General features: G+C 49.3%; 2 protein-coding genes across 2 annotated transcripts in view; one reads left to right on the top strand and one right to left on the bottom strand.

Moving 5' to 3' along the window:
- EDA (ectodysplasin A) overlaps window positions 1-7,412 on the top strand; it is a 91,459-nt gene extending 84,047 nt beyond the window's left edge. Inside the window, exon 7 of the mRNA XM_046673599.1 lies at window positions 1,442-7,412. Coding sequence (XP_046529555.1) covers window positions 1,442-1,693 — 252 coding nt within the window. The 3' untranslated portion in view covers window positions 1,694-7,412. The remainder of the gene's footprint in view (window positions 1-1,441) is intronic.
- Window positions 7,413-7,505: 93 nt separating this feature from the next.
- AWAT2 (acyl-CoA wax alcohol acyltransferase 2) lies at window positions 7,506-15,627 on the bottom strand. The gene is made up of 7 exons (XM_046673598.1): window positions 15,373-15,627; window positions 10,289-10,399; window positions 9,842-9,912; window positions 9,393-9,597; window positions 8,988-9,162; window positions 8,206-8,405; window positions 7,506-7,985 (listed from the first exon to the last, which is right to left on the bottom strand). Exons 1-7 carry the CDS (start codon window positions 15,458-15,460, stop codon window positions 7,831-7,833), a joined length of 1,005 nt encoding a protein of 334 aa, XP_046529554.1. The 5' UTR covers window positions 15,461-15,627; the 3' UTR covers window positions 7,506-7,830.
- Window positions 15,628-24,995: the final 9,368 nt, after the last annotated feature.

Raw genomic sequence — 24,995 nt, 5'->3', positions numbered from 1 at the left:
CCTGCAGACTTTCTCTGCACCTCAAAAGATTTCTGACTGTCTTTCCTTCCTCTTTCTCCCGTTTGTTTCTCTACCTTTCTGTTTTTCTGTCATTCTTGCCTCCTTCATGCTGTCATTCTTCCAGCCCTTTTCTTCCTCTGTTTTGTCCTTGTCCTGCCCCAGGCCCACTCCTCAGTCTGCCGGTGCCCATCCACTTCCACCCCTGTTGTTTGCCTCCAGTGGGGTGGCTCCTCAGAGCTAGAAGTAGATGAGTCTTGAGGTTGGGGCTTCTGTGGGGCAGGCAGCAAGCAGGCGGATGGACAGAAGGACTATGGAGCCAGCAGAAGGGTCTCACAGGAGAGTGGCCAGAGAAGGTGGGTTAACAAGCATTTGCTAAGCCCACTAAGCATCCTGGCACAGCTTAGGTCCTGACCCAAGAAATGGCACCTGATTACACTGCTCCCTCCCGAAGAGCCTGTGAAGGGAGCAACCTTTCATAAAGTGATTTAGGGTAACAGATGAGGGTTCCAGCCCCCAGGGAGCACATGAGTGTAATCCCAGTCTTCTATGGGCGATTTGTCCAAAGCTCCCTTTGGTGGGAGGGATCAAAGCTTGGGATGGAACATGATGGATGAGGGTAGTAAAGGACAGAGAATTTGATTTTCTGGGCCCAGGAGAAAATTAAAAGTGTCCTCGGGCCTTAGATACTTTGCAAACTGGGAAAATCCCCTTGACACCAGGCCATTGAATATAGGTTATCACTTCCTTCTTAGCCACAAAGTAAAGTTAGGGGCCTGGGTTTTGTCCTTCCAAATTCTTTGTCTCATTTGTGATGGATAGCTCTCCATCTCTCTGGATCTGTTTCCTCATTCATCAGACAAGAGGGCCAAGGGACACAGAATCAGTGAGAGAAATTCAGCTGCAAGGGACGGGGTGCTGCAAGCTGAGTGAGCAGCTGTCTATTAAAGAGCTGAAGAAATGGCAAATTGTTACTCTGCCCTCTCTGGGGAATCAGTGACTTCTAAGTTTATCCACAAATAGTCCTTGGGGCTTGAAATTGGAAGTTAATTTGTATTCGTTTTTGTCTGTAGCACTGCTTGAGCACCTAATGTGTGCAAAGGCCAGGGCCAAGGAGGGCAGGGGCAGAGGGAGGCGAGGTAACTGGGGGGAAGTAAAGGGATGAATAAGGCATGGTTCTTGCCCTCACAAGCTTTACAACTGGTGTGCTATTGAAAGAAGGATTTGCTCAGCCACCTGAGCCCCATGGAGTGGGAGAAGGACGCACATAAGCCTGTCATTCTGCCTTTCCCATTGGCTAACTAGCATGCCTTCAGGTGGCACTGCCCCCTTCACAAGGTGTTCTGGCAGCTCATCTGAGAAGGTCCCAACTGTTCCTCACAGGGGAGGGCCCTGCCCTCTCTTTCCTCTCTCCCCCAATCCCTTCTTGTTGCCTCTCACCCAGGTATACTACATCAACTTCACTGACTTTGCCAGCTACGAGGTGGTGGTGGATGAGAAGCCCTTCCTGCAGTGTACCCGCAGCATCGAGACAGGCAAGACCAACTACAACACTTGTTACACCGCAGGTGTCTGCCTCCTCAAAGCCCGGCAGAAGATCGCCGTGAAGATGGTGCATGCAGACATCTCTATCAATATGAGCAAGCACACTACCTTCTTTGGGGCCATCAGGCTGGGCGAGGCCCCTGCATCCTAGATTTCCCCTATTTTGCCCCTTGCCTGTGCCCCTGCTCCAGGTTTGGGAGCCAGGACTCCCAGAACCTCTAAGTGCTGCTGTGGAGTGAGGTATATGGGTGTTGCAGCCACAGAGAGAAATGCCCCAGTGCTATTTATTCCCCAGTGACTCCAGGATGACAAGCCCTGCTTGACTTTCCAGAATGACCTTGAGTTAACAGGACAGTTGATGGAGCCCCAAAGTTTACATGAAGCAGAACCTTCTTCCTCGGCTCCATGCTGACTGACTGGCTTATGGCATGACTCTTCAGCCTCAAGGTCCCTGCTGTCAGAGTTCTGGTTTGTTGCACTAAAGTGAGGGTCCAGGGCAGCAGGCAAGAGAAAGCAAAGGTGTACTCCAGACTGTGGGGGCAAACCTGACCCAAAGGGGGCTGCTGTTCCTCTCTTGGGTGGGGGTGGGGCCAGGGATGGGATGGGAGGGGAGTGTTGCATCCTAAGGAGAAGGGCAAGGAGGGGGAAGGCAGGTGTTGTGGCACAGACCAAGGGAGAACCCTGCCAAGCGGGCATCCTCAGCAGTGGCAGCGTTCTTGCTGCTCCGCACTGCAGCCTACCGAGGGTCGGAGAGTTCTTCCCACTCAGCCTGAGAGCTGTGTCGTGGCAGCTTGCTGGACTTTGGGGACAAGAGATTTGCTCTTCCTTGTAGCAATTGCAGGGAATGGCCACAACCTGCCTGCATGAGAACCTGAAGCCAAACTTGTGGCCACATGTCTTTCACTTTGTTTACAGCTATGCTCCATGCTCAGAAACCTCCCTGGGTCCCTTCCCAATTGCCCCCCTTTCCAGCCTGACTAGAACTCCTGTCTTCTTTCTCCACAGAGCCTACCTCTGTCTGAGGCAGGTGCCTAATCTGGGACCTGTGCTTATGTGAGTCTGAGATACTCTTTAGATTACCTGGGCACAAAGAGAATTTTCCATTTATTAAGCAAAACAAATATTAGTCTAGTCGAGTTGTGTCTGGGGCAAAGGGTTAGACTGGCTGACCTCCAGAAGTCCTTTCAAATTCTCATATTTAGGCAGCTACCCTGATAGCCTACTAAACTTCCCAAACCCTAGACTGCTCCTGGGCATTGGTGAGACAGAGCTTTTCTATGTGACCCAGAGAGGGTAAGAGGTGGGGATAGGACAGAGGGGTTTTTCCAAGTTTGCTGCAACTCAAGTGATCATCAGCCCAGGCTTTACCTGAAAGGACAGCAGCTGATGCCCTAGTGACAAACACTTTCTTTGCTCTGGTTTCAGAAAGCCACAGCAGAGCATAGTCACCATAGATTCCAGTGCTGCTCCCCTGAATCCAGGCTCAGGAGAAGCCAGTGTCTAGGCATTGGACAGGGCTCTGCCCTCTAGTCAGGTCCGAAGACACCTTCCCCCCTACCCCAAGCTTCCCACCAGATCATATGGTGGGACCAGTCAAGGGCCTTATTTCTAACTGTCTGGGCCCAGCCTGGCTTCTGGGTGCTGGGTCTCACCCAAAGCCAGGAGGGCTAGTCTTGTACAATCTACTACTGGTGCTCCTGAAACAAGTTTCCTTTTGAAGAGATGGGGAATAAGTTCCTTCAGGCAGCTGAAATTCACCAAGAACAACAGGTACTCATTTCTCAGCTGTGCCTTCCCTTTCTGAGCAACTACGCTGCTTGGCCCCCAGGGGTCAGGGAGAGAGGTGATGGGCTACGCCACCATTGCCTGTTGCTAATGAGAGCTTTGTAACCCAGGTGAGGCAAACTATAGGCCTGTGTCTGGCCCCGGCCCTTATAAAGTGCCTTAGTCCTCAGTTGTAGCAGGATCTGATGAGAACCTCTCCTTAAAGTTTGGAAAGTACTTTCTTTTTTTGATAATATTAGAAATCCCATTGTTTAGATGAGGCTTAGAGAAGTTAAGTGCTTTGACCAAGATGTCACTCAGCTTAAGTCACAGACCTGGGGTTTCAGCCAGATCTGACTCCAAGGCTATTCCATTATACTGCAGCGTTGTGTTGAATTTGGGATCTAGAGAGAACAAATAAAAATGGTAATATGGACCCAAAATCTTGAGGGTCTTAGAGAGAAACCCAGAGATGCTCGTTTTCATTCCTTGATGGTAATTCCTATTCTCTTGGCTGCTGGAGCCTCTGTGGCAAAAGAGTAGGACATTTATTTGGCAAACAGCCATCAGCCTTAGAGCTCTTATGTTCAGAAGAATTGTCTTGGTGACATCTCCAAGCAGCTAGCCTTCAGTACCACAGAACTGATACACCTTATGTTCTTTCACCCTCCCAATGAACCAACCAACCTTTATGTATGAAGCCCCTACTATGGGCAGGGTCCTCTTTTGGTTACCATAGAGAGGGGTTACAGGAGCTGGCCCACTTCCCACAGCTACTAAGTGACTCATCTCTTGCTACCATACCACAGAGGCCTTTGTGGTGATCTCTTAGGGATGGAGAGAAGACCTGAGAAAGGACTGGTTCTAAAGCCAAAAGGGCGTGAGGAGAGGGAAGGAAAAGGCTTCCTAATTGTGTCTCTAAAGGACTTCTGACACCCATCCTTTTCTCCAGATATAGAGGCAATTAATAGGGGAAATAGGATTCACACACGACCACGATTCATTGTGAACTCTCAAAAGGAACCCTAGAGGGAGGGGGGTGATGAGGGAAGCAATAGGTAGTTGAGGAGTCCTGTCGCTGTGAAGTTATTGGCAAAGTGGTGAAGCAATTTACTTGTAAGAGAATGTGGAAATAGATTTACACTTTGGAATTATGCTGATATGAGTTTAGCAGAGAGCCAAGGCTAGCATGTAGAATGGAACGAGGACATTTGTGAGTAAGCAGATGACAGAGAGAATCACATAGCAGGGGCCTTTGCCAGCTACTTGGGCTTCAACAGCCAGAGCTGGCACAAAAGGCAGCTGTTAGGGGCTGCTCAGCTACCCATTCCTTGGAAAACGTAGTCTTTGCTTTATTTTCCCCTTCATCCATCTTGAGCCAAATTTCTTTTGCTGAGCAGGAAAGTCCTAGGAACCCTGGAGGTGAACAAAGACTTTGATCCACGTGTCAGTAGAGTGTTTTATATAACTTCTGGTGGATGCAAATAGAGTCAGAGAAATTTAGAGCTACAAAGGCCCTTAGAAGGAATCTAGCCCAACCCCACGTTACTTAAACACGAAACTGAGGCCCAGAGAGGAAAGGTGACCTGCCCAAGATGTATGAGCCCAAACTCCAGACTCAGCAGAGTGAGGGAGTGGAGCAGTCCCTGTCCCATATGGCCTCCTTTTTTCTTCCACCCATAGACTCAAGGCTGAAAGTGCTTGGCCCCCTTCAGGAGCTGGGACAGGTGGGGAGAGAGTAGCAGCAACCTTCATCAGAACTCCTCCTCCCCCCAAGGCATACTCCCAGCTCCTGCCTCTGGACTGGAGGCTCTGGATTGGCCCAACACCAGGAAGTCCTAAGGCCACCCTGGCGCTGCCTCAGGCCCCGTCCCTGTCTGGAGGCTCCCCTAGGCCATGTGAGCACAAAAAAGAACTGGATTTTTTCTTTTAATCCATTTCAGGGCTCTCTCCAAGAGGAGTTGGGGTTTGTCATTTCTTTTTTCAAAAAGCTTCCAGCTGGAGTAAGGGGTGAGCGTCGTTGTGAGAATGGCCTGGAGCAGGCCCAGTGCTGCTTTGGGGGTCAGCATCCAGTGTGAGATACTGTGTATATAAACTATACATAATGTATATAAACTGGGATGTAAGTTTGTGTAAATTAATGGTTTATTCTTTGCAAATAAAGCTTTTCCCCCCTGTTCTTGAAATTGGCTTGAGAACTTCCTACCTGCTAGGTACTTCTTTGCAAGTGACTCCACACATTATCTAGGGGAAGGACCAAGGCACCCATTTCAGAGGGGGCAACAGAAGGAAAGTAGTCTGAATTTCCTGTCAGAACCTCCCATATCTTCTCTGTGCCCCAGACCACATGCCTCCATGCCCATCCCCATCCCCATCCCCTTAGGTATTTTCCTATAACCACGTGTCCAGTAGGCTAGAGGTCCTGCAAAAAGGACAATTGTCCTGAGGCAGGGACACAGCATGGAGTCACCCTCAGCTTGAGACTGTGGCATCTATAACAGATATTTCAGGCCTGAGCCCAAAACAGTTTGGGTAGATCCAGTCTCCAGTTCCCCATAATGCATCATCCCATTTTGCAGATGAGGAGACCAATGCTTAAGAAGTTTCAGTAGCTCACCCAAGGTCACCCAACTAGAAAGGTTACTTAAACTTTCAAAGGACTGTTGACAAGATCCTACAGTGTAAACTTTCCTTTCAACATTGAGATGCCATGAAACTTAGGCCATTGTTTGCTCAGGGACAGGAAATGGGCAAAGTGGTTGGGGGAGAATAATTTGTGTAGCTCTCCAGTTTACAAAGTTCAATCACATTCAATATCAACTAGTAAGTGTGTTAGTTTGGTCTGATTCCAAGTCCAGTGCACTTTCTGCTCTACCATGCTGCCTTCACCACTTGGCCCTAAGCACTTTGCACAGTGAAGCCCTGTGGAGGCTAAAATAAAGAAGAGGATCACAGGAATAAGACCAGATAGCAGCTCAGGAACACCTAGCCTCAGAGAGTTCTGGGCACTTTTCACAACCCCAGCAGCCTTTGTCCCCATTGTATAGGTGGAGAATGTGGCACTTAAGCAGCACTGTGCACACAGCAACCTGTGACAAATCAATGCCTAGGTGTGCATGGGTTGGGTGTTGGAGCCCACGCTGGTCCTCTGGCTGCCTTAGGTAGGAAATAGATTTTGTTTAAAGGAAACCAGTCACAGGAAGCCTGGAGATCATTTAAAAACACCTTATGGGAGCTCAGGGAAAATGTCATCTCTGGCACAAAGAAGTAACCGAAACAACAGAAAAGTGAAAGCATTTCTTTGCCCCACTATGTACAAATCATCACATGAATCAGGCACCCACGGCAGAGGCAGCAGATCACACTGTGGTGAAAACACAGGATGTTCTAGACAAAATTGACAAAGTCTATGTAGGTAAATCATTGGGACCAAATGGCATCCACCCAAAAAGGTTGGAACGAGGGGGCTGTAGGCCAAATTGTGTAACCCGCTGTTGCCAACAACTATTGGGCCAAGGGTCTGAGAGACTTGCCATCTAGAAGGAGAATTCTTTATGGCTGCCAGAAGCCAGGCACCTCACTTCCATCTTGAGCAGACTGGCTGACTCTCTAACGAAGGGCAGACTTAGAAAGCCAGGCAAAGATAGACAAGTTGTTGGGGGAAAGATGGGAAATTAGGCCTTGCCTTGACCCATTCTATTACTGTAAGGCAGAAACTGAGTGTGGACCAGGGAGTGTTAAGGGGTATTGATTACTTAAACTTTCAAAGGACCATTGACAAGATCTTACACTGTAAACTTTCTTTTCAACATTGAGATGCCATGAAATTTAGGGCATTGTTTGCTTAAGGACAGGAAATGGGCAAAATGTTTGGAGGAGAGTAATTTGTGTAGCTCTCCGGTTTACAAACTTGAATCACATTCAATATTTGGTCTTCCCAATAGCCTCTGAGGTAACCAGGGGAGGGATTATTAGTCCCATTTTACAGATGAGGAAACTGAGGCTCAAAGGTGACTAACTGCTCCAAGTCACATCTCCTGAAGGTGGTGGAGCCTGAACTCAAAGCCCACTGGATCTCAAGGCACCCAGTCCTGCACGAGTCTCAATGCCAGGAGATGGGCCTGCTTCAGAGCTAGAGAAGGAGAGACATGTGCAGGGCTCCTAGGCCCTCAAACAGACGAGTTGGGCCACAAGCAGTATCAGAAGGTGGGCTCTTTATTCTGTCCATCCTCAGTGCTGATGCTGAGTGGGCATATGTGAGGAAGCCTTCAGGGTACCTCTCCCCTAGGGCCTTCCCTGCCTTTTGAGGCTAGCTCCCTTGTAGCCCCAAGGAAAAGGCAGAGAAGAGCTGGAAGGAGGAGTGAAATGGAGGAAGAGGGGTCCAGAAAACAACCAAATGAACAGCCCCTCCTCACATGGAGGACTGGCCAAATCAGGAGCAAGAACCCCATAGGTGACTTTCGTCCTCCTCTTTCCCTGGTTCCACACCTTCCAGCTGGGCTGAGAGCCTGCTGGGAATGTGTGTCAAGCTATCACCAGCTCCTGGGTCTCTGAGATGCCAAATCTGGTCTTATGCTGGTCGAACAGTTTACATAGTGCATCAATATAGAGTGCGTGGTATTTAGCCACCATCTCCTGGCTTGGGTTTTCAATCTTGGGCACTGGTAGAGGCTTCCCAACTGCCAGAAGAGACAGAGAAGGAAAAGGGGAAAGCATCAGAACAGCTCACTCCTCAGAATAGGCCTCAATCCTCAAGCCCAGGTTCTCCTCACCCTTACTGCGACCCCACCACTCATCCTGGCCAGCTTCCTTGCCTCTGGACAAAGCCAGAGCCAAGGTTCAGCCTGAGAATTGGATCCTATATCCTAGACAAAGCCTCCAGCAGAAGGGGCTACTTACCAATGGTGGTTACAGGCCGAGCATAGGGCAAAAGGCCCCAGGAGTTCTCAGTGAAGCCACGCCCATAAAAAGCACAAGGGTAGATGTGTACCATACGCTGGAACAACTTCTGGAAGCGATTGCCCAAGCTCCCAGGAGGGAAAATGTACTGATTGTAGAGGTCTGTCTCCCCAAAGGAATAGGCAGGGATTAGTGCCACCCTGCAGAGGAAAGGCATGTTCTTTGATGGCCGGAAAGGTAGGGACCCTGCTGAAAGCCAGACACACTGACCACCAGTGGTCCCTGGGTCTGCCTATAGGCTCCTCAGCCACTAACTTAGCTGGGCCTAGGTCTAGGCTAAGTGTGAGGGCTTCATAGTCTATCCCAGGCTGCCTGTGGGGGCAAAGTAGCAGCAAGCTAAAGGAAGCAAGTCCCAGACCCTCCTGTGAACCCTCGGGTCTAAAACATTAGAAGATAAAACCCAAGGGCCATTTCTTTTAGCTTTCTTCCCTTTAATCCACACGGTAATTTTGGCTCTCTCTGAGTTGGGGTTACAGCCAGTCACCTTTTATGGAGGGACTAGCCCCTATGAGAGGCTAGTGTGAGAGAGAACAGGGTCAGGGCTGGCCCTCTAGCCTTTCTTCATAAGCAGAAATGCCTCCAGGACCTGGCCCAGGCTCTACTCCAACACAGAAGCAGCTTTCCTCCTCCCTTTTTAGATATCATTTCCTCAAAACCCCTTCCTCCTTCCCTGCTGGACTTTTGGAACCCCTCTCCCCAGTCTGGACTGGAAATGATCTTACCCATGCCGAAGGGCCGTGCGTACAAAGCCAGTCCGGTTCTTCAAGACCAGGGTGGTAGAGCCTGGCAGGCTGTATCTGCACTCAGCCAGGCCACCAACCACCACAACCAGCATGTTGCCTGTGCCTTTATGCGTAAGCAGAAAGTCCATGGAGGATTGGCTCACAGAGCAGCACCCTGGCAGACAGAAAAAGCCAAAAGGTCACTGGGCATTTCTCAAAGCTCCTTAACTTTCCTCCCTACCTCTTCAAAGGAGGGGAGAGCCTCATATAAGGCAGGTGAGCCTAGGGCAGCTTTTTAAGATCAGAGGGGATCACAGAGTTAGCCTCGCTCTCACCTATTACCTCAACACTTCTCCCTCAGAGAAACATTTTTTCTTTGGCTTTATGTCCTAGGAGCCAACTCACCTGAACACATGAGATAGTCTCTGAAGAAAGGCACCCAGAAAAAGGCTCCTAGTGTGAGTAGGTAAGGTGTGATGTCAGGAAAGATCTTGGAGAAGCCTGAGCTCTCTGTGGCAAAGTGGCCAAAGTATGAATGAGACATGAGCCCATGAGGGTGGCAGACAAGGATGTAGTTCTGGCTGGGGGAGATATCATGAGTCTTCAAAAGCTGTGGAGGAAAGTGGAGTCAAGATGGGTATAGCCCTCTTGGGGAAGAGGGAAGAGGACTCTTCTTCTGGCCAGAGACCTGGAAGGGAAAGAGCTGCTATGTCCAGCCATGCAGGTTGGGTAACACACAACTCCAGGGACCATCACTCACATGGACCCCATGTGAATGATGTCCCCAACCCCGACCCTGACCTACTAGGGTTGAGGCTGGGCCTGGGGCCAAGAGGGGATCTGGGGCTCCTCACCTTGAGGGGGAAGTAATCACTGTAGTGTTTCCACAGCTTCCAATTCCTTACACAGTTGACCCGGCGACCACCTGGAATCAGACTCAATGTATCCAAGCTTTGCCCACCCCAAATTGTCTTCTTCAGAGCCCTTTTGGGCCTGCCATATGGGACTCTCACCCCCTGCCGTTTCCTGGCCTCTTAAGTGACAACCAAGATTGGCTATGTCAGGGCCAATTTAGGACAGGCCTAGCTTTCTGCTTTACTAGCTGCCCCTCCCCTAACTCACTCCAGTTCTAATCTGGGCCTTTCTAGCACCTTGAAAAGACCCCTTCCCTCAGTTTCTCTAGCCCAGGGAGGGCCAGGCTGAACAGCTGCCTGAGAATTGTCCAGAGCCTCTCAGATTATAAGAAGAGAAGAGCAAGGAGCATGTAGCAGGTGGCAGCACAGCCCCAGCAGGGCCCTTACCTTGCTGAGGGGTCTTCCAGTCAAAAGCCAGCCAGGTGAGAATGAGCACAGTGACAGGCCAGTATGGTGTGAACACCACCAGGTAGAGGTTGACAAGGATCACAGTGGTTACTGGAGGGAGCACAGCCCAAAGTTAGTGAATTGTGAATAGTCCTTCACACTTGCCCTCCCCCAGAATTCTGTCCACCCCAAGTCACACACACTCTCACCCAGGCTCACTCAATGATCTCACTTCCCCAGGACAGGTCACCCCCATAGATAACTCTGGGTATCTGGTAGACTGGAAGGATCCTTGCTAAGCCCACTCTTATCAAAATTCTATTTACCAAACATTTGCTTTTCCATTTCCATGTGACTTGCCTTCTTCCCCTTTGAAGGCCCGAAACCACTACCGCCAGCATCCTACTTTGTCTTTAGCTGAAGTATTTAAGATATTTAAGATGAAGGTATTTAAGATGAGAGCCTCTGCCATTTTGGTGAGTTGCTCAGTTTTCCTGGGTCTCTCCCATGTATACATGTTATAAAGCTTTGTCTGATTTTCTCCTGTTATTCTGTCTCATGTCAATTTAATTCGTAGCCCAGCCAGAAGGACCTAGTGGGTAGAGGAATTGTCTTCCTCCCCTACAGCTCCAATGTTGATAATATTTCCTAGTCATAGTCGGGCACTTAACTAAAACCTGTGCTATAACAATCTGGGGAAGATAGGGGAAGAGGAAGATCTAGTGATAGTGTATAGAGCCAAATTCTCATCTTTATATTAGAAAGTCAGTGACAATGTCTAAAATTGTTAAATCAGGAAATAGTAACATTTCAAAATTTTAAATGTAAAATTTAGACATATGGAGGTAAATGCCAGAAGAAAGAGATAATAAAGTTGAAAATGGCTGCCTCTGGGGAACAGATCTAAGTGTGAAGCAAAGGCCAGCAGTTTTAGGCTTTTGACATACTCCTTATAAAACTATTTGACTTTTTTGAGAAATAAAAAGAGGTATGGGGGCTGGCCCCGTGGCCGAGTGGTTAAGTTCGCGGGCTCCGCTGCAGGCGGCCCAGTGTTTCGTTGGTTCGAATCCTGGGCGCGGACATGGCACTGCTCATCAAACCACACTGGGGCGGCGTCCCACATGCCACAACTAGAAGGACCCACAACGAAGAATATACAACTATGTACTGGGAGGCTTTGGGGAGAAAAAGGAAAAAATAAAATCTAAAAAAAAAAAAAAAGAGGTATGGGTCTAGTCCAGAAGAGACCTCCCTGTTTCCCTTAGGCTTCCCTTAAACCAAGACAGTGTTGGGGTGTCTTGTGATCCAGTGTGGCTTCAGGGAGAGTGCCCTGCAGTGAGATGAATCTTGGATCTACCACTTACCATGAGTATGATCACAGGCAAGTCACTGAACTTCATCTGCCAAACAGGAATTACGACATCAACATCTGCCTTATCTTCCTCACAGACTTATTGTGAGGGTCTTCTCTCAAGGTCTTTAGGGTCCACATAAATATAATTCCACTCATTGATTCCTAGTGTGAAGAGCTGGGAAGGCTCCGAGGGGCCATTTGCACCACGTGCCCTATGTGAGCTGGTGAGGGAGGGGCCAGCACTGGAACCACATCTCCTGGGGCCCAGGACTAGAGCTTTTCTGCCTCCTCCATACTACCTCTTTGCACATCCCAAAGTCAAACTCTGAGAGCCCTCTGGGACTGTTTTCTCCCTGTACTCATCCGCCTTTCAGCCACTCTCTTCTTTTACCCTTCTCTGCCAGCTCACGCTGGGACCTGAACCCTCAAGCTTGCCTCCTCCCTTTCCCTTTCCCGCATCTTCTGATCATCAAGTTCTATTAGTTGCACTCCAGTTTCTTGAATCTCTCCTCTTCTTTCCTCTTCTCTCCATCCCAATTACTACTGGTCTGGGTTGAATCACCACCATCTCTCACCTGGATTATTGCAACAGCCTCTTTCTAGAATCAATTTGCTACACAGAGCTATAGTGATCTCTCAAAAACAAATCTGAAGCCATTGCCCTGTGCCAAACCCTATCATGTCTCCACATGGCCTTCAGGAAAAAGTCCAAACTCTTTTCCATGGTTTACAACGCCCTACACAATCTGCACAGTCTCCTCTTTCTTCCCTCTCCCATTCATTCATTCATTCATTCATTCAATATGTATTGAGCATCCAGTTCTGTGCCTCTCACCCCCTCATCCCACTTAACCTCTGGCAGCTCCTTGAATGCTTTATGCTCTCCCCTCATCCTAGCCTTGTTGTGTTGCCCACTCTCTTCCCTGAACACTCTTTCCTCTTCACCTATTTCCAATCTTTCCTTCAAGAGTCAACTCAAATTCAATAGAAAAATGGGCAAATGCCATGAATGGGAAGTTAACAGGAAAAGAAATATTAAATGCTGATAAATATATGAAAAAAATGCTCAACCTCGCTCATAATTAAGGAAGTTCAAAATAAGGCTACAACTTGCTGTTGTTTGTCACTTCTGGTTGGAGGTAGTAAGAAGTGCAAATGAATTCTCCATTTCGTTTCCTTCCCATGCTGTGGTAATCTCCGAAGCCACATTTTGCAGCATTACAATTTGGTGGAGCCTCCACCAGGCCTGAACATTAGTGTCCAAAGAGAGCAGAGACTTCTCCAACTGTCTTGGATTTTTAACATGAACAAGAAATAAACACTTGCTAGGTTAAGGCACCCTGAGATTTCAGGGTTGATTTGTTACCACGGCATACCTACGCAATCCCAATTAATATGCTCTCATATGCCCATTTTACAAACGAAGAAAACAAGACTCAGAGGATAAATAGCTTGCCAAAGGTGCACAGATAGTAGTAGAGCTGGAACTTGAACACATGCAGCCTGGCTCCAGAGTCTTGTGTTTTTAACACCCATATTTTACTGCCTCTTGGCTATATGTGTATGTGTGTGTGTGTGTGTGCGCGCATGTGTGAGTGCACGTGCATTTGACTATATATATATATGTGTCTGTGTATGTATAGCCATAATTTCTGGCTATACGCACAAAAAATTTAACAGTGGTTACCTGAGGAGCAAGATTAGGGACTGAATTAAGGAAGGAGAAACCAGCTCCCTACATGGGGCCTGGGCCAGGGTGGCCTTCAATAAATGTTCATGCTTCTCCCCCAATGCAGTGTCGGCTCCTAGGCCTCGGGGACTCTGCTCTCTCTGGGGCAGTGAAAGGAGAGGGGAAGGTGGCAGTGAGCCAAGTCTGTGGGGATAGGACAAGAACTCAAGAAAGATAATAGAACAGAACCCAATGTCCTAAAGCTTCCAGATCAGAGCAGGATCTACAGGCAGAAATTGGTTGCAAGTGCCATAAGGCCACTGACTCTGGTTTCTGAGAACCCTGGAGCCAAGACCGAAGAAGAAAGCAAGCCGGCCTTGTTAACCAAGCAGAAGAAGCCTCACCTCAGTCAGGGAAACTGCTCTTCCTGAAGAATCGTAGCACCAAAGTAGCCACAGCCCATTTGAAAAAGCAGGTGATGGCACGATTCAGCTCTGAAAACACCAGTTCTGACAGACACACCTCAGATTCTTTCGAGACCCAGCAGCCAGAGGGATGACAGTAAGGATAGCTGCCACTCCAGCCAGACAGGGGACTCAGCCCTTACTCTGGAGAGTGCCCCAAGACCCGTGCCACATGGAGGGAGAGTGGAGACGCCCAGCTGGGGCCCTTGTCCTCACTGACAGGCCATTCTGAGCTGGCCTTTTTCACCTTGCAGTCAGGGATTTTTACATATGCAGAAAGCTTGGCTACCTCCTTCCTCTCTGGCCTAGCATGCACTCCAGAGACACATCCATCCCCAATCTCCCCATCAGCAGTGAGTGAGGAGGCGCAAGAGGAAGGGAAAGGAACTCACAGGCTAGAATCAGGCCCTTGTGGGCTCAATTCCCAGGCCAGCTCCTCTACTCCCTAGCTATGTGATCTCGGACAAACCACTCCTACTACATGTACCTCAGTTTCCTCACCTGTACAAAGGAGATTATTAGCCACATAAGGTGCTTAGAACAGTGCCTGGCATTAAAACATGGTGCAATAAAGGTTAGCTAATATTATAGGAGTGTTAGCTATCATTATGTGTGTGTAGCTATTAGTATGTATTATTATACGTAATAATAGCTTGTACCTCATAAGGTTGGCATGAGGCTAAAATGAAATAATAGGTGTGAAAATACCTGGTACAAAGCAAGTACCTAATACATATAAATTCCTTTCTCCTGCTCTCTTCCAGCTCTGATTGCCTGTCATGCCTAGGTTAACAGTGCTCTTTTCAGCACTGGAAGGTCCTGGTGCCTACCCCAGGCAGGCCTCTGAGCACCCCCCTCCCTGTCCTCTAGCCCTCTCTCCCTATTCACGGGCAAGCCCCAGGCTCCCAGGGCCTATCTGCATTCTTCCTTCCCAGATCTCTTACAAGGTCATTTAGTTCATGCTCCCGCCTCCAGCCAGTGCTCACCTAAACTGCCTGACAAATGAGAAGTTTCTTCCAGGCCCCCTTCCCACAGTGATAGTTTGCTTCAGTACCTTGAACACAGTGGCCAACGTACAAGTAGACTTCACAAAGTGTTTGTGGTGTAGATAGTGGGAAAAGTGGATGGATACATGGATAAATTCCTCTGGATGAGAGGTTTTCAGAGTCTCCCTCTGCCACTAGGACAACTGTCTCCCACCAATGGTCAGCTCACGTCCCTGAGGTTGCAGCTAAGCCCTTTTCCTCAGCTAACCTCATCGGAACTGCTCCTCATCTTCCCAAAACATGCCCTCCATGCCCCAATGTAGACCCAGAGGGGTTCACCATACACATCTGCAGCAAGGCTCACTGGCACGCATGTGCACACACACTCCTGCATAGGCACACACCCATGTGCACACACACATACCACATATACACTCACAGACCCTGTGAGTGCCATGTCCAGGCATGTCAGACTATAGGCCAGGGTGAGGTCTCCTGATTTGCCCGGAACAACCCAGGTTTTAGCATCAAAAGTCCTGCTAAACTCTAAAACCCCTCAGTCTCAGGCAAACCAGTACAGTTGGTCAACCTACTAAAGGCTGAAGACTTACTAATCATCACGATGCTGAGGGTCCATTGGAAAACAGCGAAGACCTCTAGGGCAGTCTTGAGGTCCATCTTGGAGGGCAAGAGCTTCATGTCCAGTGTCCCAGTAGCTCTAGGTAAGTGCTGTTCGGCTGCCCAGCCCCGAATGCTCAGGGGCCTGTGATGTTTCCTCTCTTCATGCTTTCTTCTCCAGCCCCTGCCAGATCTCCACCCCCTTCCAACCCTCCAGCCCACCCCTCTACGGGATCACAGGACTACATGCTGCCTCTGCTTGTCCAGTTCCTTCCAAATGTCTATCCACCTGCACTTTTACCCACTTGGGCATGACCTGGGCTGAGATTGTGACACCCCCTTGCATGCTTGCATAGAAAAGTATGGATGAAACTCTGATGTGGGAAGGGACTGGGAGTGGGGGTGGGGCTGGTGAGAGGCCTCCAGAGCCAGTGTGGATGTGGGGAGATGGGAGGAGCCCGGGGCGCAAATGGTACATGGGGCTTGCATTTCTATTTCTGAGGCCCAGCTGTCTGTTCTCTCAGTGACAATGTGATTGCAGGGGAAGAGAGAGGAGGTCACAGACAAGGCCTCGAAATACCTTTGGCCTTTTGGTCAATCTGGGAGAACTTATCACTCCCTGTGAACAGACATCAGATGTGTGTCTGTTAGCATATGGTAGGTGCTGAATAAATTTTTTATTGAATGAATAAACCAATGTTTGTCAAATTATTCTGTATACATGAAATTCTAGGACAGGCAAAACTAAATCAGAGCATTGGTTGCCTCTGCTAGAGGACTGACTAGGAAGGGGCATGATGGAAATTTGGGAGGGTGACAATAATGTTCTCTATCTTGATAGAGCTTTGAGTTATACAGTTTAAAAACTCATTTGTCAAAATTCAGCAAATCTACAGTTGAGATTTGTGCATTTCTCTGTATGTAAATTTTACCTAAAAAGTAAACAAAGATTGAACTCTCATTAATGCTGAAGTGTTTATGGGTAAAGAGTACTGACGGCTGCACTTCAATTTGAAATGCCTATTGGATGTATTGATGGACGGAGAGAGGGATATATTGATGGCTAGATCCATGATAAGTCAAATATAGCAAAACACTATCTGTACAGTCTAGGTGGTGGCTGTTCACTCTACAGTTCTTTCAACTATTCTGTAGGTTTGAAACTTTTTATAATAGAATTTGGGGGAAAAAAAAGGCCCCTCAAGGTCATCATAAAAAAAAATTTTAGCGCGATTTCTCCATGTAAGTACATGTGCACATGTGGGCCTCTATGTGTGCATATATATGTACAAAGATAAATATGTATCTAGTTGTCAGTATATGTGTCCATGTGCTATGGGGATGGGTGAGTGTGAAAGCATCTAAGTCCAGCCAGGTGTGTGCTGTAGGCCAAGTAGATGAAAGTGTGAAAGACCTGAAGGGTTTCTTAATGCAACATGTAATTATTGAGGGCATAGTATATGCCAGGGACTGTTCTAAGCAACTGGGTTATATTAGCAAGCAAAAAAATAGAAAAAATTCACGCTTTTGTGAAGTTTACATTCTGGTAGGGGAAGACAGATGATGGAAATTAATTAATTAACTAATTATATAGTGTGTGTTCATTCACAAACTGGCCCCTGTACACACAGGGCAAGGAGAGACTGAAGAAAGAGGCAGATCCCGCCAGATTGGTAGGTGGCAGGTGTGCTAAGCAATGGAACTCACAAGGCTTGTCTTGGGCAGCTGCAAGATGAGTAGATCTCCTCACCCACCCACCAGAATCTTCAAAGTTTATCGAGAGGCCTTAACTGGGCTCAGTCACATATTCAGTCCAGATGGTCTCAACAACACCTTGCTCTCTCAGGGCTGTGTCCCTGGAACGGCTCCCACTGTGGGATCAGTAGACAGAGCATACATTCCAAGGACGGGAGAGGGGGTGAGGAGCCTCCAATGGCCCAGGTCCAGCTCAAGGGTCAATCAGCAGTCACATCCTCTTGATTACCTCCTCCAACAGTGTGTTACAAAGTGATAAGTGGTATGTAAACAGGAAAAAGAAAAATAGTTTGAACAGGAGTAAGAAGAATCCGGAGTGTTGGCAGTGGGGAGGGATTTGGTAAGGGGAGCAGGCTTCACAATTTTAAAAGGAGTGGTCAGGGAAGGCCATACTGATGAGGTGGCATTTGAGCAAAGGCTTGAGGAGATGATAAGGAAGCAAGCCATGTGGCTGTCTGGACTGTGAACGTTCCAGACAGAGGGCACAGCCAGTGCACAGATCCTAAGGTGAGGTGTGCCTGGCAGGTTTTGAGGAGGAGAAGACTTGAGCTGAGTGAGTGAGAGGAACTGAGAAGGTGAGAGCTTGGGGGGCGTCAAATGGCGTAAGGCCTTGGCCTTTTATTCTGACTGAAATGGGAAGCCATTGTGGGGTTTTGAGCGGAGAAGAGACAGGATTGACTTATGATTTAAAGGGCCAGGGAAGAAGGAGGAAACTTTTGAGGGGCTATGGCAATAACGCATGCAAGAGATGATAGTGGCTCAGGCCAGGTTGGTGGTAGTCAGGATGGTAGAAGTGGGTGAATTCTGGATGTCTCCTCTGAAGCAGAGGCCCCCTGTGGGCAATCTCCTCTCTGAGGCTCAGATGCTTTTATAGGGGAGTCCTATTGGTGAGCACCCACCATGGGCCTTGCCTTGGCCTGGGTTCCTTCGTTCCGTTCGGCCTTATCCCATCAAGTTCTGCATGAAATAAGTGGACGGTGTTAGGTGCAGCTCACTTGCTTGGCCAGAATGGTGGTCCTGTGAAGGCACTGGTGAGAAGTGAGGCTGGAAAGGGCAGCAGAGCCAACCTCCAAAAGAGTCTGGGCACCAGGACAAGGAGTTTGGGCTTAGTCCTATGGGCACTGAGGGTGAGATCACCTTCTGGGCAAGGATAGTGGCTTTTGCCAAATGCCTTAAGATGACTATCAGGCACGGAACTGCCCCTATGATTGACAGACAGGCTCACCCTTTTCTCCTAATACCTACTTGCAAGACCAGCTCCACCTCCATGTGGAGTGAGTTGATGGGTTCGTGGGAACTTTCCCAGCCAGAAAAGCCAGCTGGCCCAGATCTCTCTCCCCATTAGACCAAATTTATTGTTTCGGGAAGGGGTAGCCCACTTTTTATCCAGGCTTCTGTTAGGGAAACTTTCTGAGACTATCCTCTATTGGGGAACAAAGCTCCATAAACATTGAACACAGGTAAGAGGTGAGGAATAGAGGAGGCTCTAGCAGATGGGAAACAGTCTGGCCTGAGGATCCGGTGTGAAGATGAGGCCGTAGAGGAGCCACAGCTGACAGCCAAGATTCTGACTCGGTGCCTGGGTCGATGGTGGAGATGGGGAATTCAGGAGGAAAAGCACTTTTTCAGGGTAGGTGGAGCAAATTATAAGCTTAGTTTGGGCCACCATTTATGAGAGCAGACTGCAGGACAGGCAGGCTCTGTGAAGGCTAGTGTTGGGGCCCAGGGCAGGCCTCCTCAAAATATCCCACAATAGCATTTGATTATTTTGAATGAACGTTATCGGAGAAGCAAGAGGCATTCTGATCCTCCTGTCTCTGTTCCCCTGAGAACAGGAAATCAATCCCCCCTGTGAAAGTTGCTGTCCCTGCGTCCTCATCACCAGAGCGAGGGGATTCCAGGCCAAGAAGCCTGTGTAAGCAAACCTTGCGAATTGACTACCTCCAGCCTAAACTCTGCTGAAATTCCTCACTATTTACGTACGCCAAACCTAAGCTTCTGTGGCCTGTCAATTCTTCACAAATTTACTGTTTCTTTGCATAAAAGATATTTATACTGCCTGATTTGTTCACTCTCCAAGCATCATTTCTTTGTGGTCTCCAATATGCACATATTAAACTGGGTTTTTCTCCTGTTAATCTGGTCTTGTGTCAATTTTGTTACTAGTCCAGCCATAAGAACACAAGAAAGGAAGAAAGGGGATTTTCCTGCACCCCGACAGTTTTGGGGAGCCAGCCAGGAGAATAACCAGCTGGGAAACTGCTTTCTCACTGAGAAAGCTGCAGCTGAGAGATCCTGGGACATGTGACATAGAAGCCGGCAAAAAGGTAAGCTTTCTTACTGTAGGGGCATTAGCTGGTGCGCCCCTTTAAAGACCACGTGTCCCTGAGGTTCCTTATCTGGGCTATGTGCCAGCACTCATGAGGATAGCAGTCCTGGGCTTGGCCAACCCAGCTGCTTTCTCGTGGGATAACTGGCACAAAGACCCTTGAGGTCTGAAGGAAAACAGAGGCCCTCAGGGAGGGGGGGGCTCTGGTCCTTGGAATGCAGGTCATACAGGGACAATCCCCCTTGGCAAGCGTGCAGCCTTTTTTCCTCTGCCTACTTAAGCTTCTCTCAGGGGGCGGTAGTGGTTCACAGATCTATGTCCAGCCTGCTGCCCCTGGACTCTCTCCTTGTACATAAGTCCCAATAAATCTGTATGTCTCACCCGCCATCTCCAGGTCATTTCTTTGGTCTCTCAGCAGGATACCCTGCTGCCCTCACCCAGCTGGGCATGTGGCCTTACACCTGGCAAGCCAGCCAGGAAACCAAGGAAATCCCTGTGAGCATCAAGACTATGGAGGGTGGAAAGGGGAGATCTGCAGGGGAAATCCCGGGTTGGCCGGCATCCTCCATGTGGAGGCCAGTGGCTGCCAGCCTAGATGGATGGGGTCCAACACATGAGTACAGGGACACCCGGAAAACGCCAAAGGTCCTTGGGGAAGTCCTGCGCGTGATTGATGTGGGGAAATGAAAATCAGACGCCCAGGTGGTAGCTGCTGTGGTGGGGTGGCCCCTCCTTGCCGCAGTTCGCTTAGCAACAGAAGCTGAAATGGAAGCTAAGGCGAAGGTGAGGCAGGTACAAGAGGAGCTAAAATTAGAAAGGGAAGCACGGCTCGTTCAAACTGAAACTACCAGGCTCTGCCAGCAGGCTTACGGGAGTCTGATGGGAGAATAGTGACCTTAGCCTGCCACTTAGCCAAGATGAAAGGGCGATGGCTACCACGGGCAAAGGTACGAGCTCTCATGGCACAACGAGACTGAAACCCAAAACAGTGGGACCCATGTGAATCAAGCAGTGAAGAAAGTGAGGATGCTGCTGGCTGGGATGAACCATTAGAGGTTTCTGTACTAACCACATGACCCTGTCCTAACCTAAAAGTTAAAGTCTGACCAGCACCACCCCGCAGGGGTAGATCCCACGGACCTGCCTCCCCCTGTTCGGCATGTGCATTCCGCCATGAGGGATTACACCGCCGCAGAACTGGTGGAATTGGGGAACAAATTCAGACAGAGGGGGAGAGAAAGTATCCCTGGCTGGTTTACTTTTTTTTTTTTTTTGAGGAAGATTAGCCCTGAGCTAACTGCTGCCAATCCTCTTTCACTGGCCCTGAGCTAACATCCATGCCCATCTTCCTCTACTTTATACCTGGGATGCCTACCACAGCATGGCTTTTGCCAAGCGGTGCCATGTCTGCACCTGGGATCCGAACCGGTGACCCCCGGGCCACCGAGAAGCGGAACGTGTGAACTTAACTGCTGCACCACCAGGCTGGCCCCTCCCTGGCTGGTTTTTGTGCCACTGGGACACTGGTGCAGAAGGCATTTTGCTGTCAGGGGTGGAGAGGAGTAAGATGGCTTCTGTCACCTCCCATCCCACCCCACGTCAATGCCTTTATGCCACCATAAATGAGCATGGGGCGGTCTCTCTCCTGACCTGGCTAGTCACCGCCTGCAGGGGTGCCTGGCCCAGCAAGGGGGACATAACCATGCCCCCCGACCCTTGGCAGACCACGGAAGAACTACAGGAACTATTAAGGGAATTAGGTATGAACCATGCTGTTTATGCCGAACACTTCTGAGGGCCTGACAATGAGATTTTTACTGCAGGCATGAAAGACACTGTGTTGCAAACAGCACCTAACCAATGGTATGGGGCCTTGGTTTCAATTCACAGTCCTTTGGTGGGTCAACCTATGTCCCGGGCAGCCCAAGCTGCAGCTGACCTGGGAGAAACAGACAAAATCAGAAAGAAGGGGGTAAGGGCTACTGGGATCCCTGGAGGGAAGGAAGATAAAGGGGGAAAAGTACAAAGGGTCCCGTTAGAGTGACTCGCAGGCAGATGGGGCAAGACTTGGTGGCTGTGGGCACCCCTAAGGAGAAAATAGATAAGCAGCCTACTGCTGTCTTGGTGTCATTGTGGCAAAAATTAGGGCCAAAACAGAGGCTCACCAAGTCTCCTTCTGGGGAAGCTCCTGGGGCTGCCCACTCCACAGCACCCCCTGTGATAACATGGGAACATCCCAGCCCCCTTAACTAGGGAACAGACCAAGGGACCCCGACTCACCCCTGTAACCGTGTGCATGTAGCAAGAGTTTCGGAGGACCAGAGGCCACATGTAGAGCTGACAATTTATTGGTCCACCAACAATAAACCGACTGTTTTAGGCTTAGTTTACACAGGAGCAGAATGTACTTTGATTCATGGCCATCCATCCCATTTTGATGGCCCTATTATTGTCATAGATGGTTATGGTGAGGGCACAGTCAAGGTGAAACTGGTGCTGCTGGTGTTGCAGATAGGGCATCTTTTCCAAAACAGTATATGGTTTATATTGCCCCTATACCGGAATACATCCTGGGTATGGATGTCCTCACTGGCCTGACTCCACAGACTACTGCTGGAGAATTTTGCCTCTGGGTCCACATGATTAAAGCTGTAATAAGGGGCCATGCCAAATGGACTCCAGCGAAGTTGCCCCAACTGCGCCATCTGTTGACAATAAAGCAATATCATCTCCCAGGGGGACAAGATGAAATCACAGGAACCATACAGGAGTTGGCAAAGATAGGAATCATTAGACCCACACGTAGTGCATTCAATAGCCCAGTGTGGCCCATCTGGAAGCTGGACGGGTCCTGGTGACTGACTGTGGACTATAGAGAATTGAACAAAGTGACACTGCCTATGTATGCTGCTGTCCCCAATATAGCCTCCCTCTTAGAGCAAATAGGGCATGACTTGGGGAGCTATCATTTTGTTCTGGACCTTGCTAATGCCTTTTTCAGCATCCCCTTGGATGAAGGTAGCCAGGACCAGTTTGCCTTCACCTGGCAGGGCACACAATGAATTTTCAGTGTTCTGCCTCAAGGGTATCTCCATAGTCCCACAATTTGTCATGTTCTTGTGGCCACTGACCTGGCTCAATGGACAAAACCCCCTGATGTTACCTTGTTTCATTATATTGATGATGTCATGTTAACCTCTGAGTCTTTTGCAGACCTCCAGGAAGCCTCTTGCTCCCTTGTTGCCCACCTACACCAACGAGGACAGGTGGTGAATGACAGCAAAGTGCTATGTCCTGGGGTGTCTGTCAAATATTTGGGTGTTGTCTGGTTGGGTAGGACAAAAGTGGTTCCTGCTGCTGTTATAGATAAAATACAGGCTTTCCCAACACCCAACACCCCAGAACAACTACAGACCTTTCTGGGCTTACTGGGTTATTGGCGCCCTTTCATTCCTCATCTAGCCCAACTGCTGTGTCCTCTTCATAAGCTGGTGTGAAAGGGGGCCATCTGGGACTGGGGGACCGCTGAGCAGGAGGCCTTTGCCCAAGCCAAAGTAGCAATAAAACAGATTCAGTCCTTGGGTGTTTTAACACAAGGACAACCATATGAATTGGATGTTTCCAGTTACCCAGAGGGGTTTGGATGGGGTCTCTGGCAAAGGCAAGGCAATAAACGAGTGCCCCTTGGCTTCTGGTCCCAATTGTGGAAAGGGGCTGAAAACCAGTACAGTGCCCTGGAACAACAATTGCGTGCTGCTTACCTGACCCTCCAGCAGGTGGAGCCCATCACCCGTTCTCTACCAGTCACCTCCGTACTCATTTGCCCATTGCAGGGTAGCTGCAGGATGCTTCCCAAAAGCCCCACTCCAGAACAGCCCAAACACAGACACTGGCAAAATGGCATGCATAGTTACAACAATGAGGGACACTCACCAGTAGTCCCCTGAGTACAGAATTGCATGCCATCCTAGGACCGGCACATACACCACGGAAGAAACAACCCTGTCAGATGAGGTGCCCATACCTGAAACCCTGCCAAATGTACAGGAAGGAGAAAGACCAGCCCCAGCAGAGGCCCGGTTTATGGATGGCTTTGCAAGGGGCAATCGCCCACAGTGGATGGCAGTGGCCATCCAGCCTTCGACAGACAGCTTGTGGTTGAACTCTGGCTCTGGGTACAGTAGTCAATAGGCCGAATTGCGGGCTCCCTGGATGGTGTTGACTTGTGAGCTCGATCCAGTGTGTCTATGCATGGATAGTTGGGCAGTCTATAAAGGGCTCACCCTGTGGATGGCACAATGGGCATGACAAAAGTGGACTATTAATGGTCGCCCATTGTGGGGGGCAGAACTCTGGGATGATATCTGTCAGCAGGTCCAGGGAATGACAATGACAGTATACCATGTGTCTGCACATCAGGTGACAATGCTGCCAGGAAACAAACAAACGAGTTATTTCGGATTCACCTCCTGGAAGAAGCACCAGTCGAGAGAGTGGCAGAGTGGCTACACAAGAAGACTGGACACGAAGGACAAAGAACCCTCTGGGCTATTGCCAAGGCCTGGAGCCTTCCCCTGTGCTCTGCTGACGTGGTGCAGGTCTGTCAGGAGTGCCCTTTCTGCTCCTTGTGGAGACCCTGAGCCATTCCCTGGGACACAGGCCAAATGGCGAGAGGCAACCAGCCTTCTCAGTGCTGGCAGGTGGACTACATCAGGCCCTTGCCTCTTTCGGATGGTTGCCAGTATGCCCTTACTTGTGTGCACATGTCTACAGGACTGCTACAGGCATACCCCAGCAAAAGGTGCACACAGAAGACCACCATAACAGGCCTAGAACACCTCTGTGCTGCGTACAGTGTTCCTATGGACATTGACAGTGACCAAGGTACACATTTTACTGGCCACCAGGTACAGACATGGGCTGATCAAATGGACATACAGTGGTATTTTCACCTGCCATACAACCTCACGGCAGCGGGACTGGTGGAATGAATGAATGGCTTGTTGAAACAACAACTAAGTACAGGAGACAAGACCCTGGCCCACTGTACAAGACACCTGACAATGTCAATACATTGACTAAATGGACAGGAAGTGCACCCGACCCAGTGCATATCAGATGTTGACACAGGGACCTGATACGACGGTACGTCTACAGACAAGAGCTAATCAAGGAGAGAAACTACAACCACAGAGAGGCCCTCAGAACGACTTGCTTTTGCCTCTTCCACGAGAACTCCCTACCGGGACCCACGTGGTCACTTGACCCTGAGACTGGCAGGTGGGGCCCCGCTGGTGTGGTCTCTTCGCCCCTTGAGGAACAGACTTAGAACAGGATATAACAGTAGCACCCTTCATCGTGAGGAGGTCACCCCAAACCTCCAAGCTTACTAATCCAAGACTTCCAATTCCTCAAGGTACGTTCATCCTTTCCCTCTGGTGTGTCGTTGTTCCTCCCTTATCCTATACCACTGCCCCTGTGGCAACCACACCCACTGGACAAGCAGTATGGTAATGCTGGCCTGGCTTGAAA

The sequence above is a fragment of the Equus quagga genome, chromosome 10 (assembly GCF_021613505.1).
Source record: "Equus quagga isolate Etosha38 chromosome 10, UCLA_HA_Equagga_1.0, whole genome shotgun sequence".
Taxonomy (NCBI): domain Eukaryota; kingdom Metazoa; phylum Chordata; class Mammalia; order Perissodactyla; family Equidae; genus Equus; species Equus quagga.
The sequence above is the reverse complement of the archived record's forward strand: the minus strand, read 5'-3'. Positions and strand labels throughout refer to the sequence as shown.

Coding starts and splice junctions, on each gene's coding strand:
- AWAT2 (XM_046673598.1), bottom strand. CDS start 15,460: ATGAAGCTCTTGCCCTCCAAGATGGACCTCAAGACTGCCCTAGAGGTC. Junction 9,598..9,841: donor GTGATTACTTCCCCCTCAAG/GTGAGGAGCCCC, acceptor TTTCCTCCACAG/CTTTTGAAGACTCATGATAT. Junction 8,406..8,987: donor CGCACGGCCCTTCGGCATGG/GTAAGATCATTT, acceptor TTTCCTCTGCAG/GGTGGCACTAATCCCTGCCT.